The 22,040-nt window shown below is 38.4% G+C and overlaps 1 protein-coding gene across 2 annotated transcripts in view; it reads right to left on the bottom strand.

The window, feature by feature from the left end:
• Positions 1-22,040, bottom strand: part of FAM135B (family with sequence similarity 135 member B) — a 183,473-nt gene that overhangs the window by 122,003 nt on the left and 39,430 nt on the right. For both annotated transcript variants that reach the window (XR_004306297.1, XM_015856404.2), the window contains exon 2: positions 2,510-2,605. Coding sequence is in view for 1 of the 2 variants with exons in the window: in XM_015856404.2 (XP_015711890.1) it covers positions 2,510-2,586 (77 nt within the window). In the remaining variant the exon portion in view is untranslated. The remainder of the gene's footprint in view (positions 1-2,509; positions 2,606-22,040) is intronic.

Consider the following 22,040-nt stretch of genomic DNA (forward strand, 5'->3'; position numbering starts at 1 on the left):
GCTGCTATCCTGATGGACAACCTTTCACAAATCACCTTTCTGGCCTTCAGTGAGACAGAACGATATTGACTCAATTTACAAGGCACTCAGAGAAGAAAAACACTAGTTAAATAGAACATCCCTGTTATCATTACTTCTACCATCCTCTCATCCGAGGAGACTATATGTCAATCCAGGATATTCCAGATGTCCACTGTGAATATCAACAACAATAGTAGGGGAAAAATACACACACACACAAAAAAAAAAACAACAAAAAATAACCGCCCAAGTTCAAATGAAATTTGGCAAAATCATTTATTCCTTTTCTTCACATTCTCATGCTACAGTGATAAGAGCTACTGAGCAGATGAAGCCAGCCAGAGGCTGCTGATCAGCAAATCTGAGATGCAGTGAAAGATATTATTGGAAATCTAATTAGTAAAATTATGAAAGAAAAGCAAATACATATAATACTGTACAGATTAAAAAGAAATAAAAAATTCAATAAATGAATTATTGCAGTATAACCCACAGCCCTGCATGTTTGGAATATTAATCAGTAACGCAGGGTAAGCACCAGTGGGGGAAAAAAAGGAAGGGTAATTAGGAACTCATTAGTGTGACAGCAGAATATATTATCTGTGTTAGTGCTAGGTCTACCCCCACACCAGAGATTTGATCTGATTGTCAAAGCCAAAGAAAGCATTTCACAAATGCAGGTCTATATGACAACAACAAAAAAAAGGCAGCTCAGCAGAGTCAGATGTCCAAGCTTTGAGCATCCTACCACTGAAGTCCAAACCAATCACTGAAGCTTCAGATGAGGGGTGACCTCATTGCAGCCTTTCAGTACCTGAAGGGAACTTACTCCCAGGAAGGGAGTAAACTCTTCGAAAGGGCTGATAATAGCAGGACTAGGGGAAATGGTTTCAAGTTGAAGGAGGGAAGATTTAGGTTGGATGTTAGGGGAAAGTTCTTTACTAGAAGAGTGGTCAGGTCCTGGAACAGGCTGCCCAGTGAGGTTGTGGATGCCCCGTCCTTGGAGGTGTTCAAGGCCAGGTTGGACGGGGCCCTGGGCAACCTGATCTAGTAAAGGTGTATGTTTGGTGGCCCTGCTAGGCAGGGGGGTTGGAACTACATGATCCTTGAGGTCCCTTCCAACCCGGGTAAATCTGTGATTCTGTGTGTGATTCTGTGATTCTGTGATGCAGACTTTCAAATGTGAGGAGAATAAAATACATTATGACACTGACCATCAAATTAAGAATCTGCAGGCTAGGATTGTCTTTTAAGGACATGAACACCAAGATACATAGGAATCTTCATTTATAATGTAAATAAGCCAAACACTTCAAACACAGAGGGATTTTTTTTCTGTTTAACATAGTCACTTGTTATAGTCAGAATGCTTTCTAATGCATGGATATTCATTTGGAGGCATTAACAGAATGACAGGTGCCAGCTGTTAAAACAAAATACAGCTGTGCTTCCTTCATCCAAGTTCATGTCACCTTCAACACGAATTCATCACAGTAGAAGTAAATAACAAAAAAAGCCTAACTAGATGGCAATAGTTTTAACTAACCTATCCCAATACCTGAACCAATTCCATATTTTTGTCACTAAAAATGAAGTTCAAGATGAACAAATTAGCTGTTAACCATTCCTTTGCAAAACTAAGGCACTAAAGAGAATATGTAATGTGCTGTATTGATGTATACATATTGATGTTTGTTGTCTTAGATGAAAGAAAATAATAATCCACCAGACCCACAGTTGACCATGAAGTACATTCTTTTGACCCATCTGGGTCTTCTGGTCTCCTAAAAAAATTATTTTAGTATAATATATTCTTCCTCACTGAAAAAATGTGGGGTCCAATATGCAAGTAGAACAATTATTCACATTTCATTAGGCTTCTCCATTCAACAGCCATTGGGTTCTTATAACGGCTATCAGGAAGAGTGGAGAAAGAGAATGGGGGCAACACTGAGTAAAGTAGAAGTTGTACTTGTTCTTCTAACTTAAAGGAACATGAAAATACAATATTGCCATCAGAACCAGAACTTTGGGCAAACAGGAAGGCAAACACCTTCCCCTCTGAAATGGTAGAATTAAATTAACATTCATTAATATAATTAAAAAGAACAGCCATAGGATTTAGAACTCTACAGTAAATGTGTTTTCATTAAAGTTCAAAGCAGTTACCATTTAGTACGGAGGCTCAACACCAATCCGGAAGCATTTAAAGTGGTTATTGTGCTTATGTCTGAACAGATGCTTTAAATAATTTGGAGCATTACAATACTGTATTACAAAAAAAGTCCATCAGTCTGACTTTACAGTGAAAGTAACATACATTGATCTTTCTTGACAGCAGTGAAGGCCCAATGACATCTTTCCCTGCCCTAGAGATAGCATGAAATACAACTCCATTTGGCAAAAAAATATCTGTTTTGGTTTTCAACTGTTTTCTGAAAATAATTCTTCTGTAATCAGCTGCAAATTAACAGAGACATTAACTCACCCTCTCTGGAAGAGGTCCACATTATGGAATTTGTGTAGCTCCACAGAAAACTCGACCGTACCCTGGACCTCAGACATGATTTTTTCAGGTCATCACCTAAAAAGCACATAAAAAGAGGCATAATAAACATTTGAAGTATTTGTCTTAAAAAATCCTCAACAACGTAATCACATTTTCTTTGGCATCTTGGGGTTCGTGCAAAGCTGATATCAACTGGAATCTTTCCAATTACTTCATTGAGCTCCATCTTCAGGAAAACTTGCTAAAAACAAGATCAAAGCAGTAATTAAGAGAGCTAAAATGTCCAATTAGGCCTGAGGATGGAATGATAATATTATGAAAAGTGCAAGAAGAAGAGGCAAAATGTAAGTAACATATTGTTATTTTAATTAACTGTCTTGCTACTCTTATATAGGAAATTGATTTTTTTTCATCCTATTTTATCAAATGTCAGACATGCAGGGGCACTACAGCCCATTTCCATAAAAGCACAGGACAAAAAGACATTACTCTGAGACAGATGAGAATAGAATTCAGGATTCTTGTGCTTTTGACCTCTTCTGTGGCTTAACTAAAGGCATGGAAGAGAAGTTTCTAAGGGAATATGAATAATTTAAAGAATAATAAATGGAAGAGATTATTCTAAGGAAAATGTTAACAATCAAGGAACCTGACCATGCCACAACAGACAGATCAAGATTTTGCAGCATTACAACCACTTACAGATAATATCTCATACGTCTATTTAACCATAGAATTATTCAGGCTGGAAGAAACATCTGGAGGTCATACTTTACTCAAGTAAGCTTTGCCAACATAAGTTACCAATCTATCACTACCTAAAATACCATTGTACACCCTTGACATTCCCTTAATTGCAGCAAAGTCAAGCCAAAAGCTTTCAGAGCATTTAGACACATTTCCTTCCCTGAAAGTCTTCTTTTGGCAAACTGAAAGAATTTGCTGCCTGGAAATTTTCTATAGCATCAGGGACAAGGCAGCCATCAGGTTTGTTTAATTAGCACAGTTCAGAAGTACCCATGGGCAGCTTTTTCACTGCAGCCATCTATGAGAGCGTCCCATGTGAGTGCTAATAAAAATTCTCATCTGAGACACATGGGGCTCTAAGGAAACATCAAACTCAGATTTCAAAGGGCAGAATATCTTCATACATGCTAATATGTAATTTCCACGGTACTCAAAGCTTTGACCGCTGCCTCCAACGAAAGAGGAGTGATGAAGAGTCTGATATTTGGAAGTCTGAGAGAAGACTGGCATATTACATGAAGTATTTTAAATGATGTTTTCTTTCTGGCTGTCCTCTCAAGGCTGTCCTCTCAAGTAAGTACTAGTATTTTCAACACAAGATATTTCAGAGTTAAAGTGTTGTTGATTTTTCATCCACATTCCTCAAACAAACAAACGAACAAGTTAGACATGTTGGTTCTGGAAAGACAAGAATGGGACATAGGATGCATGCAGTGTTTGCAATGGATGTCTATAACTGTGAGGAAGAAGTACAATTGCTAAGCTACCTATCTGACCACTCCTCCTGTTTTATTTATGTATTTATTTTTACAATTTAAACAGGATTAATCCTTTCTGACATCTCCTTTCTGCACAGCCTGAGAAAGCTGTAAACTGCTTATAAGGCATATAAATCCCACATCTGCCTGGCAGCATGTGTGATAGTCTTGTCCAAGCATACAGCATCTAAGTAAATTGGACTGTTTGGGGGAAGCCAAGAGAAAAATCACACAGCACCAAGAAATACTTTTGCAAGGTATTCAGCTTTGAGGTGAGCTCCTCCTGAAAAGAAGAATAATATCTAGATGAATTTGCATATTTCTTCAGACCAAAATCTCAGGATCAAAGGAAATAATTGCGCTTTTGAAGACAAAGTTTTAAAGAGGAGAGGTATGAGTAAGTGGCCCATTGGCTTAGACAAGCACCAGTGTTTTCAAAGGCAGAATAAAATGGCACAAGGCTAAGGTCAGCTGGGGTGAATGAAAAAGAATAAATACATGGAAATATACAAGCAGGTCTTCAGACTAATTGCTTTTTATTTCACTTGCTTTCTACTTTTTCAAAGCAGATCCAGGAGAACTGTCTTTGGGAGGGGGAAGAAAAAAGAAGTTCCTGTAGGTTAATTTCCCCCACATATCACTACAATGAAAAGAGAAATAGCTGCCACACCAAATTCATCCATTCCACAGGAAAAACAGAGTCTCAGAGCACGTAAATTTACATGTGAAGGCTAGAGGGACTGAGCCTCCACCAGCAGGACCTACTACCTTGGGTGCATCTGATAAAAACTAGAAGGAGCCCCTGGCACACCTGCTGACCACAGCACTTAGCGAGGTTCAAAGAAAAAAACGCTCACAGATATAGCCATTATATTTCACTGAAATAAAAGCTACAAAATTAGACAAAACAGCTGCAGGCACCCGAGATGGGGAAAACACAAGTGTTTAAAATGATTCACCAAGTTTTCACTGCTATGCCACATTGCTCCTTAAAAGCAGCTGATCACAGATCTTCAAAATGTAGGGCTTGTGAAGGACCTCAGACTATCCCTTACTCACTGATTGCTATGGGAAGCAACCTTGGGCTATAAATAGAGAAACAGTTGGTAAAAATAACTCTGAGCTGAAGGATGTTGTTACATCAGCACTGAAGAACAACAGAGACTGTTGCCATTACTAAAAAAGTATGATGAATTTATCTAATAACCAGTTTACAGAGAAATACAGAGGTGATTCTTGCTAAGGCTATAGTATAATGATTCTTTCAAAATGACCATATTTAAGTTACACTCTTTGAATTTTCCAAAAAAGCACTGAAGAAGACAAAAGCAAATTTCCATACAGAGTGAGAAAAAAATGCTTGGAAAGTGTTTTGGCCATACACTTGTGTAAAAGCAATGCCAACTATCAGCATCATCAGCTTCAAAGCAATGGATTGCTTCATAAGGTGCTGCCATCACCACAGGTTGTGTTGTGCTGTCCTACAGGCACTGAAGATAACAGTCAGGTCAACACTTTGACAGTTTGTCCTTCTAAAAATAGATAATGTCATTTGTCATTTTACTTGTAGCAAGGAGACACTAACTGAAAATCAGAATCTCTTATTCATATGAAACCATACAAAAATGTATATATTCAAAGATTAGAGAGCATCTCACTTGTTCCTTTAAAGGAAGACTTGATTTTATACTCTCCACTGCATTCTTTCCAACAGAGGTAACTTCTGGATTTTTCAACATATGACATTAGCTAATCTGCAGTGGTTTTATTTATCCTTATACTCCATTGCTGTCAGAAATCTTAGCTCACAGTGTTTGTGCTATGACTTTTTAGATACAGAGTCAACAGGCCAAGCTCCCTGACAGCAGGTGGGTATTGGTTGCATACTACACATAGTCAATTAATTGTTACACATCTTGAAGCTAAAAAAGTCCAACGATACTCTGCTGAAATGTCAATCAGCACTGGCCCAATGCAAGGGAGGAGAGGAAGGGGAGATGGGGACAGCGTAGGGTGGAAATAAGGACAGGGCACTGCACATTCTGTCAGGCTATGAACTTTCTAGCATTTGTGCAATTGCATCTGAGCATAAAACAAACCAGACATCTCTTCAGTGCTTTCAACATCCCTGTCCATCTCTGTCACAGAAGCCAGGAAAAAAAAAAAAAAGAAAAAAAAAAAAAAAAAAAAAGAAAACGCCCAAGGACAAAAGAACAAAGCACCATGTGATAAAGGGCAATGACTCATAAACCACAAAACATTCATTTAGGAGAATAAAACTGCCTCTTAGGAAACACAGCACGTACTATTTACAGGATAGCATTACTTTTCTTACTCCTTTTAGAGCATCTTTCATTTTCCTGTGGTTGGTTTTGTTTTGTTTTCTTTCCAGAAGTTGGTATTTTTCACTAGATGTAAATACTTTCTTCTTATTATTCTTATTCTTAAAGAATTCCTTGATTAAGTGTGTAGAATAAGGTCATAAAGTCAGAGTAAAATGTCATTATTATTCACTCCAGAAATGCCTTCTACTGTAAAACTGTAAGTAAGGAACAGAGAAACACAGTAAAAGGAGGTTTATAACACATGCAAAAAGACTACAAGCAAAATCTGAGACTCAGCCGTTATGAAAAGTTCACTCACTAGACCAGGTCTTTTTGTTTCCAATTTTAGTTATTAATGAAATTGTTCCAGCGTTCACCTTCATGCAGCAGACGTAGAACCCAGTTCTTAGGGCAACATTTGCACCTCAGTGGGCCCTTCTGAGCATACCTTAATTGCTTGATCAAATCAGTTCTATGTGTATGTCCTGTCACTGCAGCATCGTCATTAGCTGTTCTGCAGTTTTCAGGATCCATCTTTTTTTTTTCTTTTTTTCACCATTGAAACTGCAGAGACCTTCAGCTTCCAAAGATAACACCTCATTTTGTTATAATTATGTGAGGGTGGTGACACACTGGCACAGATTGCCCAGCGAGGTTGTGGATGCCCCCTTCCTGGAGGCATTCAAGGCCAGGCTGGATGGGGCTGTGAGCAACCTGGTCTAGAGGGAGGTGTCCCTGCCTATAGCAGCAGTTTGGAACCAGGTGATCTTAAAGGTCCCTTCTAGCCCAAACCATTCTATGATTCATTCTATGATTCTACATTTAATAGAGTTGTCAATTCTAAGATTAGATAGATTAAGATAGAAAGATATTTCCTTTGGATTCATAAAACAAGGCAATTTAATTACAGTATGAAAAGATACAAGGAAACAACACAGCTTGTTTAGCTGTGCTAATAGCTAGTATTGCTAATAGTAGTGCTAATAGTTAAAAATTATTAAATAAAAAGTTACAATGTTTTGTATTTTACTCTTGTTCTTTTAAAGAATGGGAGTGTGAGGGCAATGTGTTGGAGCTCCATTGACCATCAGTGTGAAATGATCACATGAAGTCCAAATTGTTGATTTAACAGTGACTAGAACCTGGAAGTCCTGACAAATAATATATTTTTCAGAACACTTAGGGCAGAAGTGACCTACGTTTTCATGCATAATGCCTCTAACTTTCCTTAAACATTTTGACTTGTAAGGCTAAAGAATCACTGGAAGATACAATTTTTACTGAAATTATCATAAAACTTCTTCCTTCCTTGTTTTTACTTTAGAAAAGTGATTCAAGGATAAGTTTGACTTGTTGAATTAGGCGATTCATCTTACTATAGCACAGTCAACAAGGGAGAGAATTTACCCTGAGTCATGGAAGGCCAACGAAGCATAACAGCCTTGCAGAGTCACCTTTTGCCTTCCCTTCACCTGTATCAAAAAAGCACTATCTGGTACCCATGCTCAGGCACAAGCACTGCAATAGACTGATAAAATATCTACATGCAATGAAATGCAGACATGTGATTGGACTCACTCAACAGTATGTTATTTAGTTGAAAGTGAAGAATGTATGCAATAAAATCTGCACAGATGATGCATATACCCAATTTAGAACTCAACCAGAATGCTCCTTGGTTTGTTCTTTAAGTGCACTTAGGAAAAACCATAACTTTTGGGTCACTGCCTGGTTGTGATTTTTCTATTTATTTTAGAATGCATTATCATTTAGAACTTCGTTTTCCAGTCTCCTTCAAAAAAAAAAGTTGTTATTCATAGCCATGAAAAACCTTCTAATGCTCTGTTTAGGAGTTATCAGGGATTACTTTATAAAATCTCCAGTCTTTACAATCATCTAACATTAACCAGAATAGCTTACAGAATGAGATAGCATCGCTGCAAAAGAGAGCAACAATCCCTTGAAGCTATTTTGCTAAGGTTTTTGTGTTTTCCAGTTTATTGTAAACCTTTGAACATTTTCCTCAATCTGTAAGCCAAAATAAAGACTTATGACACAGGTAAAAAACAAATACAAGGCACACAGTCATATTCAAACACATCCATTAAACGTGTTGGGTTTTTTTGTGGTGTTTTTTTTTTTTTTTTTGTTGTTGTTGTTATTGCTTGTTTGTTTTTTTTTTTCTTCCCCACCACATTAGCATTTAGCCTAGCTCAAAATATTAAAGGCTAATTTGTTTTATACTCCAGACACGTAACTCAGCTTGGATGCAAGCCCTGAAAAAAATCTTTCAATGTTAAAAAACAACAACAACAAAAAACATGAATATAAAGTTTGCTGCTTAATATTCTTGGGAAAATCAATATCCACAATTTTGTCAGTCTCAGTAGACACATGTTCATAAACAGTGCAATATCGTGAATCACTTTTCACAAGGTTCGTTGATTTCTACCGCCAAAATGTTGTGAATTAGAGACACGGAGGACAGATAATAAATGAGACTTTTATTGACATATATAATGACTCACAACCCAAAGAGTATTCAAAGTAGAGCAAATAAGAAAGGAAAGGAGCTACTTTATTTATGTTTGTGGGATTAATTTTACTTACAAGATCCACTATACTTTCTCTTTGGCCAGCTAAAATTCACAAAATAGCAGTGATACCTATCTCATTGGTTCACACTGAAGACTGGTGTAAATACTCATTCAACCAGCAATAACATTGCCAGAATAACAAAAAAGTTGCATCTCACAGTAGAAAACATTCACTCTGTATCAACAGCCTCAAACATACATTCCACATAGTCATGGGTGAAATCAGTGCAGCTCAGGAATCTGAACAAAGTGACAAAGCCAGAAACTTACTTCAATTTCACTCCTGTTTTGCCTGTGTGACCAATCCATACTGGAAAGTTTGCTCAGGTCAGCAAAGCCAGGAAGGCTGAAAACCAGCAGTCTAGGTTATACTGTTCATTTCAAGGGCATTAAGATGGAGGAATAAATCTACTAGGGAAAAAAACAAAAAATACCAGGTTGTGTCAGAGGATTTGTAGGGCAAAACTGAACCAGGGCCAGAATAAATGTTAGGTGCCAGTAGGCTGCTCTTACAAGATATAAAGCCTCTGAGCTATTAGACAGGATTAAATGTGAACACAGCTGTGCAAATTAGGTCAGATCATTCGACAAAATGAATAAGATCAACCTCGATTTGTCCTCTGTGAGCACGTGCCTGTCAGGATACCAGATCTGAGTTCAGCTCAGCACAAATTACTATCTGCTTACAAAGTTAATAATAACTTGCTTTTGACACCGTGCACAAAACGAAACAGCAGGAAAAATTCAGACCACAGAGGGTGAGCAAAACAGAAGGGAAAACTTTCACCTGAACTGGCTTCTGACTGCTGGTGACGTAGTCCTCACCATATTCCTCACCTCCTTACCTCTTCCTTCCCCACACTGTAATTCTGCTGTAAAACCTCCAAAAGAAAATGTTTTAAAGCTTTATGTATGACTAAGAACCAAAAATCCAGACTCCTATGAGTGTAGAATCATAGAATCACTTAGGCTGGAAAAGACCTTAAGATCACTGAGTCCAACCACAGACATCATCATCTTCAATCTTCACCAGTTATTTGCCTTCTTCCCACTGAAGCTGTTTTTCTGGTATTCTCTTTATGTGTCTTAGAATCATAAAACACTAGAAAAAGCAGCAAGTTATTTGATGCTTATTAGGACAGTTAGACAGAATTATACACACTCTCACTATTACGTATGGTCCTCTAGTTAATTAAAGGAGCTACATTCTACTTGGTCTGGGTTCTTTTATTAGATTAAACAGGAAATAAGAGCTCTAAAACAGACCACATATTATTCTCTTGCAATTGTAAAACATCCAAAAAAGATTTTTTTCTTTAAATTCTATTCAAGTTCATACATGACTGATTTCCAAACTGTGTGGACATAGGTCTATGCTAAGTACTTAGGAGTATATCAGGATATTTGACCCTGCTCAATTCCTTAGCAGCACCTAAATGACAGTTCTGTCTGTCTTCTAAGAAGGCCTAATCTGGACAGGATAAACAAGTAGACTGAGATCCTCCTTGGGAAAATTCTGTAATCAGGTGCTGTAGGGGAGGGAAGGTGATGTTTGGAACACCTTGGTGGGTCCCTTCCAACTCTGGATATTCTACGATTCTGTGGCTCAAAGAACTGATCTTGAGGACAAAATTTTATGTGAAAAGAGCTGTTACCAAAGAATCCAAATTGAGTGTCTTGAATATGAGTGACCAGAGACAGTCTCGTATAGAAAAGCTAATAAATAATATGTTCTTTGGCACTGTTCTGGATGCATTTCCATTTCTGGTCATGGAAAATTTCAATCTACTGCCTAACTCAGCTGTTAACTCAGCTGTCCTTGTCAAATTTTAAGTGCTTATCTTGCATTTAGTCTCATCAAATTCACTTCAAAATTTCACTTGGCAAGTTATTGTCCCCTTTATATGTTCTGAAGACATCTAACTAAGCATATAAGAGGAAGTAGTTTACTTTCATCGTACTGATTATCTTTGTCTGTGACACATGTAAACCATGGTCACTTGCCCACAAGATTTATCTCATTAATTAGGCTTTCTTTCTTATGTACAAGATGTTTAGAGTCCTGCTACAATCAATAGAGATCTGGCAAATACAGTCAACAAGATTCATGTGACTAGCAACACCTACTTCTTTTTCTTTAATTAACCTCTCAGAAATTAATGACAAAGTAAACATGGACAACTCCTGCCTTGAAGTTTCTCATGAAATCAGTGGAAATCGTGATTCTCTTAAGGTACTGTTGAACTGTTTATTTGTAGTGCTGATCCAAATGACAACAGCACTACAGGCAGTGCAATGCTCTCACACACTAAGCAAGACAAGAGTAGTGAAGGCTTGACAAGAAGCTATGGGTTGGATTGCTGTCACCAAAACTTCTTACTGGCTGGGAGAATGGAGGGAGAAGATAAGGATGCTGGTGAAAGAACTGGACAGAGAGAGACCTTCAGAGGAATGTCAGAACAAAGGTCTTTTTATCTATGGAAGAAGATATATTTTATTACATAAATTAACACAAAATGGTATTTTTTTTCAGGCCTATTTTAAAAATATTTTTATTCCTTTTTATAGCCATTCTCAAATTCAGAATATTTAACAAATTTTATGAGAACTCTGAAACAATCATGCATTCCAAGGGAATTCACTACTATAGAAATAACAATCCGTAGGCCAGTTCCATCATGATGATTCTTTGGACAAACACTGACTGTTAAACTGAAAGTTGGTAAAGGAAGAACAGGTGCTGGTGTAGAGTTGAATGATATAAATATAAGCAATAAAATATGCAGAGCCATAATCAGAATGTTGACTTATTTTAACTGCTTGGGGACATGTTGATATAAATAACTGCAACAGGTTTTGCCATAGTGCAAGAGCTAAATTAGGTGGTTTACAAACAGAAGAAAAGGCTGATTTATTTGTCATGGCACTGCTTGATCTCTGAAAAAGAAAGAAGGGGCCAAGTGAAGCACTGCTAGACATGGGACCAACACAACAGAGACTGAAATGCAGTTGATAAATAAAATTAGGCTAGCAGTCTATCAGGACAACAGAAAAATATTTATTTCTCAAGTTCAGGACAGAATCTTGGTAAACTTCACCTGAATGATGGTCCTGCACAGCCAGGTTGTAATTTTTCCTGGAGTACTTGATTCTTATATCCATTATCTCAGTACAGCTAACCCTGAAGCTTTGCCTGACAAACCTTCTGTCACAGTGCAATCACACTGCTCTGTCATCTCACAGAGCTAATGACTCTTATGCAATGTGTAAGGGTTTGTAAGATGAATGCAGAGCTATCGCAGATCAGGTGGAGAAGGAGCTAGATTTCCTTTCAAAGAGCTGTTGACACTTGCAACCCATCACATTCTGTGAATCATTAATTCTCCAAAGCACCTACATGTCATTTCTGGTGTTATCTTTAACAAACTTACTTGTGTAGCTGCGCAGTGAACAGCACCTGAAGAGTGCTAACCAACTGCAGGTTGTTTATTTCCCTGAAACCCTTTTTGCCTGTGCCCAATTACATCCAGCCAAGGAAAGTTGGTCAGTGCAGACAGGGAGCTTTCTAGAAAGGCAGCTGCTGAACCATGAGTACAGTCATCCTGCCATGTTCCTTCTTTGAAGATCTACCTTCCTAGCACTATGAAGGGGAAATTCAAATTGTACATGCTTAGCAACTATCATGTGTGTGGAGAGCATCTAACTATAGAACATGTTAAACTGACTGTGAGCAGTAACTGCAGAATCACACAGAAACAAATAATAGCTTAGATTGGAAGGGACCTTAAAGATCATCTTGTTTCATCCCTCTGCTGTGGGCAGGGATGCTGCCTACAAGATCAGGCTGCCCTGGGCCCCATCCTCTCCACGCTGAGCAGAAAATTTCTTCTGAACATCTAACATGAATTCTCCCTCTTTCAGTTTAAAGCCATTCCCCCTTGTCCTATTACTATCAGACCATGTAAAAAAAGTTAGACTCCCTCCTGCCTATAGGGACCCTTCAAATACTGAAAGGCTGCAATGAGATCTCACTGGAGCTTTCTCTTCTCCAAGCTAAGTAAACACAACTTCCTCAACCTTTCTTCATAGGAAAGGTGCTCCAGCCCTCTGATCATCTTCATGACACTCCTCTGGACCTGCTCCATCAACTCCACATCCTTCCTGTGATGGTGGGCCCAGACCTGGACACAGTACTCCAGATAGGGCTTTAGAAGGGCTCTTCCTATCATTGTGAAGCAGAATTCACCAAGCGTTGGATTGATCACCCACTACTAGGGAACGTGAGCTGGGTTTAGACCATCGTGAGACAGGTAAGTTTTACCCTACTGATGATGTGTCATTGCGCTAGTAATCCTAGTAGAGGGGGAGAAAACCCTCTCTCTCCCTGTTGGATGCTCCTCTGTTGATGCAGCCCAGGATACTTTTGGCCTTCTGGGTTGCAAGAGCACACTGCTGGCTACATTCAGCTTTTTTTTTTTTTTTTTTTTTACATTCAGGACTCCCAGATCCTTCCCCGCAGGGCTGTTCTCAATGAGTTCTTCTCCCAGTCTGTACTCATATCTGAGATTGCTCCAACACAGTGCAGCACCATGCACCTGGCTTTGCTGAATCTCATTTGGTTCATGTGTGTCCACTTTTACAGTCTGTGAAGATTCTTTTGCTGATGACGTGCAGCAACCCTCAAATGCAAGCACTCAGGAGATACCTTTGCTAAGCAAAACTGGTGCTGGGGAATGAACAGAAAACCAGGCTTATGCGCCTGATGCTGATGCTCACAGAACTGGTGCAGGGGTATGTGATGAATTGGCAGTTGATAGGGATTTGCAACCTCCTTGTAGATCTGCTTAAGAAACTAGAACTGTCCAATGCATTGTTCAATAAGACTTTCTATATCTAAGTACAAACATGTATTTAATTTGCCTGAAGTCATACAATAAAATTTCCCCAACAACTGAATAAACGTGAGCAGACTCTGTGCCAACACAGTACTGCAAATGTGCGTAACACAGCAATAAAGTGCACATTTCTGATGCAGATAGCAGTCTGGTGGTAGTAGCATGGTAGATAGAACAGGAAAGTGCACTGTTTTTCTGAAGTGGTTTTTCAGCCTGTAATGATCTGCATACTGCCACAACTTACACTGCCACTGGTGTCCAAATGAGCTAGTTAAAAACAAGAAAGGTATCTATATACTGAAATCAAAAGGACTGCCATTTAGACATAGCCCTCAGCTTGCAAGGGTCTAGGCAGATGGCAGCAGGAGATACCTCTTACCAAAATCAGACAGAACTGTATTGCTAAAAGCTGTATGCCCAGACAAGACTATGATGCTGAGCCATGGGGTGGGGAGAAGCTTTCTCCTTTCAAATGGGGAATCTGAGGTCATGGTGCTTTCCAGTGGTTTGGCTATACTTGTGGTTGGTTTCTCAGGAGACCAGTGTATTTGTTCTGCCATTGTAAGTACAGATGAGGACCCTACAGTCCTGCTTTGTGGTTTTAGTAAGGGCAGAACATTTACTGCCACTCTTACACAGAATTCTAGAATGGCCGAGGTTGTATTGGACCTCTGGATCCATCCTGTCCAACCTCTGCTCCAACAGGGGCACCCACCCAGAGCAGAGTATCCAGACCCATGTCCAGACACCATCTCTAAGGAGGAGACTTCACAGACACTCTGGACAACCCGTCCCAGTGCTCAGCCACCTGCATAACACAACAGCACTTTCAGATGGTCAGAGGTCAGAGGGGGCCTTCTGCATTCCATTTTTTCACCACATTTTCATGGCTTTGTAACAACTGTATCTGAATTTGCTACTGAGGACTAGACTCCAAATCCTCATCCTGCTAAATTCTTGAGGTCTTTGTATTTATGTACCACAGTGGAGAACATTCAGGGTCTTTTAAAAATGAATATTCATCCTAGGAGAGCATCATAGGATCTTCTAAATGTAAAATGAGATACTAATTCAGGGCACAGATTAAGCATCTGTGCTAAAACAAGCAGAGGGCCTTTCCTCAGTCTCCAAATAAGAAGATGAGATGTGCATGAGACTGAAGTAAAGATTATGCAGTTAGCCAGAAATTTATACACAAAAATAAGTACGTCAACACCATATAAACACAAATAAAAGTCCTTGTCATTATAATATTCTTGTTCAGGCATATTTAGCACAAATGTCTGCAGGTTTTTCATAGCCTGAGTCTTGGTAACAGATGAATCATTATGGGTGTCCCATAATCAAAACTTAAGCTCCATTGGTTTTATATTACAAATGCAATCAATATATATAGAACATGGTGCACATAGTGCTATATACAACTTAATAAAAGGTAAACAAAGCCCAGGAGATTTATTGGATTTCCCATGACCTCATTTTAACTCTGATATACCGGATTTAGACAAAGAACTTACAGATTTTTTCAGAAGCATTACTTGGCTTGCAGAACACACAACTAAAGGGTTGAAGAGCCCGCAGGATGGAAGCTATCTTCATGTTTATATCTCAGTTTGAATTTTAAATACTAACTTGCTGTGCAAAGAAATAGTTCAAGTCTGATCTGAAAATCAACAAGATGCAATGAACAGAGAGCCTTCAAGGTCTTTTTTATTGCTTTTTTAAAAGCAATGCTGTTTTCACCTCTTATTTTTACTCCAGAAAATTTAAATCCAAGTAAGCTGCTTTGGTAAAAGGGTAATTTGGGATATATTTCAGACACAAATGTGTAGCCAGAATGACAAACTGGTACTATTTTCTTCCATTACACTAGATTTGAAAGCGCTAAAGCTCTATTTTTAATACCAATTAGGTGCCATGGGAGAAACTGCAATACCTAAACATAGAGATATCATGTGAAGGCATAAAATCAGACACAACTGGCAGTTGACCTATGATGTAGAGTTCTGTTGAAGCAACCTTTTGAAGCAGCAGCTGAAGACCAGATGAGACATCCTAAAGCATCTGAGATGGCAACACACTCAGTAGGCAGCTGAATCTTTCTCTAAAACCCACAAGCAGGCACACACACAGACACACAGATACACAGATCACACACACACACACACACACACAAAGAAAGAAAAAATTAAAAAGGCCTAGAAAACAATTGAGCTTATACTGAAAAAGTAACCTTGATAAAGCCACTCCACTTTTAGTGATTGCACCTCATGGTTGCAGTGGAAACATAAACTCTTGGACCTATATATATGATGTGTACACTAACACTTAAATGTATATGCCTCAATCTGGGAACACATCCTATTCTTAAACTGAAATTCACCTCACTTATTTTAGGTATTTATATTGTCTGTGTCTAATATAGGTTGTCTTGCAAAAAGGAACCATAAAAACCACACAACAGAAAGCACCAGAAAAACAGACACATTTAGAAAGACATTCCTCTGACCCATATTACACTGAAATGAGTCACACCCTTTATCTAGCAGGGGAATCTCAGTGCTCATATCTGGTGTAGACTTTTTAAAGATAGATAAGCAATCCCACTTCTGTAACAGTGGATATAGATGAAAAACTGGACCCTTGCCTCTCAGAAACATCACCATCCATCTACACCTATCTCTGGATACCTAAGATGCATTTGAAACTAAATTTTAAATAGCTTCATCTCTATGGTGTCAGAAACAAAATTCAAAACAATCCTCTAAAAATAAAAAATAAAAACAAAACAGAAATTTTAGTGATACATGCAACAGACAAAAACCAACCAACCAACGAAACAAAAATTATTGCTAGGCATTTAACTGGAACTTTGACTATATTCATTATACCTAAAACAGAAAAAGAACTAATGGGATTTAAAAATGGATCCAAAACTTTGAACTAGGGGAGTTGTATATGAATATCAGATCCACTAGTTTTAGTAATTTTAAATTCAAAATCCCACTTATTTGTCTTCTTTATGTTTTACTATTTTCCTGTGACTCTGTAGAAAGGAATGTTAAGAACAAAGAACAGCAAAAAAGTACCCTAGGTGCATGCAACAGGCACTGTATTATGAAAGTGAACTGTGTTCATTCACAAGAAGAAATGACGGTGCCCTTCAGCTAACTCCCAATTTCAGGAATTATGTTTACTATACAATAAATGAAACCATAAAATAATGAAACCATAAAGGCTTATTTTGTTTGAACTTTAGGAGTCATCATTACTTTTCAATGGCTTACCAGATTCCTCCCTCAGAAAGAGCTCTAAAATTGAAAACAGTGCGATATTGGGAGGCAAAGTCTCAGAAAGGCCGCCAAAATTTTAATCATAATCTTGAATGTGTATTGAGTAAACATTCATCATGGATTTCAAATTTCATCCTCCTATTAGCAACGAGACATTCATCGAATATTATTCTCACAAGCACTGAAAATCAGGAGAACAGACAGAACACAGAACTACAGCAGGCCTATGATTTCATCAGGCCATAAACAGCAAAATGGGAGATGGTCTGTTCTCCTGTTTTTGAGGAAATATCATAATGAACAGATGAAGATAGGCAACCCAAGCTATTCATGTATTTTGTCATCAGGACAATGCAGTCATGTTTCCACAACATCCCAACTGTAGACAAAGAGAGGGTAGATTGTTTCCTGACTTTGTGTTTTATGCATCAGAACAGCTAAGCAACAAAAGGTTCCAAAGGAAAAAAATACATTGTTGGCTCGGATATGCATTTCACTGGTCTAGAATTATGCCCTGATTCAAAAGATAGAACACTTCCTCTATGAGGACAGAGAGAGCTAGGGCTGCCCAGGGAGGTTGTGGATGCCCCATCGCAGGAGACATTCAAGGTCAGGCTGGATGGAGCTCTGAGCAACCTGATCTACCTGTAGTTATCCAAGTTTATTGTGGGGACATTGGAGTAGGTGACTTTTAAAGGTTCCTTCCAGCTCAGACAATTCTATGACTCTATGATTCTATCCTTCAAAAGAGAATTCATGTTGGCTGAGTTCTGTTTGCAGGATTTCTTGCAAGACGAGCATGTTTCATGCTGCTCCAGCACTTTTAACTTTGTGTTTATGTGCAGAAACACACCATCTGTGTGTCTTCTGAGATAAAATCTTGGCAGCAAAGACAACATCACACACTGAGTAATAGCCCAGTGATTCCTGGAATGTACTGATTGCAGTAAGAGTAACTATGTTGGATATAATTCTGGTCACTCTGGCATCAATAGAATAGGTTCTTACTTGGTTGATGAGTGTTAAATACCTATTCAGGGAGAACGTAAAAATGAGAAAATAGAAAGCACTATATCCCTCTTCCTACTCCAGAATTGCATTTGAGGTCACAGTTAAGATGTTATCAATAGCAACACTGCGTGCACTAGAGAGTGCAAAAGACTCTTAATTTAACAATCTAACTCCTCACATAAATTTGATATTGAGCATCTAAGATACCAAGTGAACTCCGACACCATCTCCGTTCAATTCAAAAGTGGTGTCAGTACTTTGCAAGCTGAATAATACATTTAACGTCACACATATCCTTCTGCTGCAGTGTAGATTTTGACCTTTCTGGATATCTTTCTTTCACACAGAACGACTTGCAGTATCATATTCGTTTATCTGTTCGATTTTCAGAATAGTGAGAAACATTTGTTTCAACTTGCATGGGCAAAACGGTATACTCAACCATACGATGAGTTATACTGAACACTACTTATTGCATATATAATCTTATTTCATGCACATGCTAAGCCAGAAAGGAACCATCTATGTCCGTGTTATTAAAACATTCCTTGAATTCTGTGGCCCCCCTGTGAATCATTTTTAATTTGGTCATCAATAAAACAGAAAAGGTCCCACTGCCACCCACAGCAACAAAATGGCTATTTTGAAAAGTTCTGCATTTGGCTACATGTCACTGTTAAGATCAGAAGGTACAAAAAGCTCTGGAAATTACAAAAAGTTCTCTCATGAAACTGTCAAGTTGAATGGATTTGTGGGTTGCTACTGTACAAAAAGCACTAATTATCGAACAGCAGGTAATCTGCACAAAAAGATACCTGGAATATATCTCATGGCAGTCTGATGTTTAGCCAGTGTATATCAGTACAGCTTGAGACCAAGGTTTTTTTGCCTACTTATGCCACAGGAGGATATTTCCCACAATATCTTCAAAATAACTTGGCCTTCTCTGTTATCCTATAATAAGCCATTATTTCTGCAGCCGAGACTCCTGAAAAACACGATTTCTATGTCAGAGGGATAAAAATATCCCTGACACAACACTGGATTTCATTTAGAAAAGCATCAGAAGATTCACAGTTTGAGGTGGAATTTATTATTGATCCTTTCAGCGCAATGCAAATTTGAAATTGTGCTCTGAAACAAATAATACACTTTCCTCAGCTAAATCCCTACAGCAGCATTAAGAAAAGATCAAAACATTTCTAAAATTAACCACTGGATTTAAAAATATCACAAGGATCCATTATTAGATATAAAGAGGAGAAAGGGGGCAGGAATCTGTTTTGGATAAAAATTTGTGACATTTCTGCTTTTTTGCCCATTTGGTTTGTATTTCTTCAATATGATTGCGATTTGTGCTCTGAGAATATTCAGCTGCCCATTTTAATAAGCCCCACAGACACAGAGCAACAATATGTAATTAACCCTTGGAATGTAATAAAACACTGATTTAAATCTGGAACAACCCCTTTTGAAGTAAAATCAACCTTTCTGAATTAAAATTAGCTTCTGTTTTATCTCAATTGCTGCGCCTGTAAAATCATCTGCAAAGAAAATGAACTCCAAATTGTTTTTTATGGCTTTTTTTTTTTAATTATTTTTTTGGGGCATAATAAAAAGCTCAAAATTTTCCAACATTTAAGATCCAGATGCACAAAATGACTCATTTTAAATGTAAGCTCTACATTTAAATTTAAAGCTCTACATTGCCAAAACTAAGATCAGGGTCCAGTCTGCATTTCTTCCACCTCATCCAGTATCTTTTCTGAGTTGTTACTGACAAAGCTCCCTTGACACCTGCAGTTCTGTACCAGACCCGACCAACATCAGTTTGGCAGAACAGATCCGTTACCATTTCCCTGCTGAATGGGACAAGGCAGCTTCAAAACATGCATCGTTTTGATGAAGTCCTTTGACCAGGCATCATCTGGGCATGCCTAGAACACTCAAACAAGAGCAAACTACTTCCCAAACAGAGCGGCTGAAATGCTGGTTGAATAAGCTGTCTGGGGAATCAAAAGAAGCATCCTAAAGTTCAGAGGGGAGAGGCACAGCTTAAGCATAGTCAGCGCCATTATTGCTGTATCTCCCCATCTCATCTGGTTAATCACTACAACTTCTTTACTCCCCTGGCTTTGTCTTTGACAGTTTTAGTCTTGATGCTCTAGGAGATCCCTGTCTCTCACTCTCAGCCTTCCACCAGAAGTTTCTCTGTTGGAGTACAAGATGCAGAATCACAGAATCATAGAATTACAGAATGGCTTGACTTGGAAGGGACCTCAAAGGCCATCTAGTTCCAACCTTCCTGCCACAAGCAGGGTTACCAGGCACTAGATCAGTCTGCCCAGGGCTCCGTCCAACCTGGCTTTGAATACCTTCAGAAGGTACATGTGCTGGGGGTTTTCAAAATCCTTCTTTAGCAAAAAGCCACTTTCATAAGGATTTCAGCCAATAAGCTGCACTATGAACTCCTGGTATCTCCCATCTTTCCTCTTCTTGGCAAGGGGCTAAAGCTTCCAAAGAAAGACAGAAGGGCACAAGTATGACAACCTTCTCAGTCTTCACAGATGTAACTACAGTAATTCATCTGTCAGGGACTTCATCACTGGATGATTATGAGCATTACCAACAAAAATCCTCACTAAGGATTTCAAGCTCTCTACAGTTGGGGTATTTTAAAAGAAGGACCATCTATGTGGGTAGAGTAGTACTTTCCTGGGAAGTATCACTTTTGGTAGCAGGCACAGTTATCAAGCTGCAGCTGGAACTTTCAGTCTTTGAACACCTCATTTATGACACAGTCTTTCTCTGGAATAAGTCTTTTTGTGATGTTACAGCTGCTAAGGTTGTAATTCTACAGAACCAGCACATCACAGACTCCCTCTGAAATCACCAGCTATTTCAGAGGTATAAAAGAACGCGTTGTATTTCAGTGGGAATTCAGCATGCCAGAAAGCTTGTGAGGAACATGCTTTTAACAAACTGGCTTTGAAAGAGTCTGCTTTTACAAAGGCTGCTTGTGAGCTGCTGGCTAAGCATCCAGGTGCTGGTGAAGATTCCAGATATAGCAGGTGTTAAATATTGCAACAATACTATGTAAGGTGGGGAAAGTATTAACTCTGAAGAGCAGAAAAGTTTGATTCTGTGCTTCAGAAAATTTTGGAGCATGGCTAAAATGATTCTGGGATATGTCATTAGCAACTGACCCTGTGGGACTTATTCTGATTAAGCCAATGAACACTGACATGTAAAAACTCAGGTATGAATCAGCATACTCCATTAATATTCCTAATAGAAATGAAAACATGTGAGTGGCAAAACTCAGTATTTATGCAAAACCTGATCATATGGAAACTTAAGCAGTATTTTTACTTCATACTCTCCTGGGAAGTTAATTCATATTATCATCTTTATTCTATAACTGTATAGGCCATGAAGTGTTTGCTACGAGCATATCAGGAGAAAAGTGCCCCATTACCACAAGGACAGTCATAAGCAATCAAAATACACAGTTTCCCCCCTCCAAGTTCAATACAGTCTATTAGTCTCCCTTTTTGTAAAATTATTACATGTTTGTGATAACATTTTCCCTACTCTGTGCTCTTTTTGAAACAGATGAAACATAAATACAAACCATATCTAAGATGCATGTGCAAGGATGATAGGAGACAATACAATGACATAGAATATTTCTGATTTTTTTTACTATTAATTTCCTGCTACTTCCTACCTCTGATTTTGCCTTTATTTTTTTTCCGTCTCAGTAGTAAGACGACAAGAATTTTTCACTATCTTTTCAATAGCTCCTTATGCCCTAAGCAACTACTTTAGACCTTTCCTTTCTTCTACATATGTTGGTTTGGAGGATCTTTTCCTTCTCTACTT

The sequence above is a fragment of the Coturnix japonica genome, chromosome 2 (genome assembly GCF_001577835.2).
Source record: "Coturnix japonica isolate 7356 chromosome 2, Coturnix japonica 2.1, whole genome shotgun sequence".
NCBI lineage: Eukaryota > Metazoa > Chordata > Aves > Galliformes > Phasianidae > Coturnix > Coturnix japonica.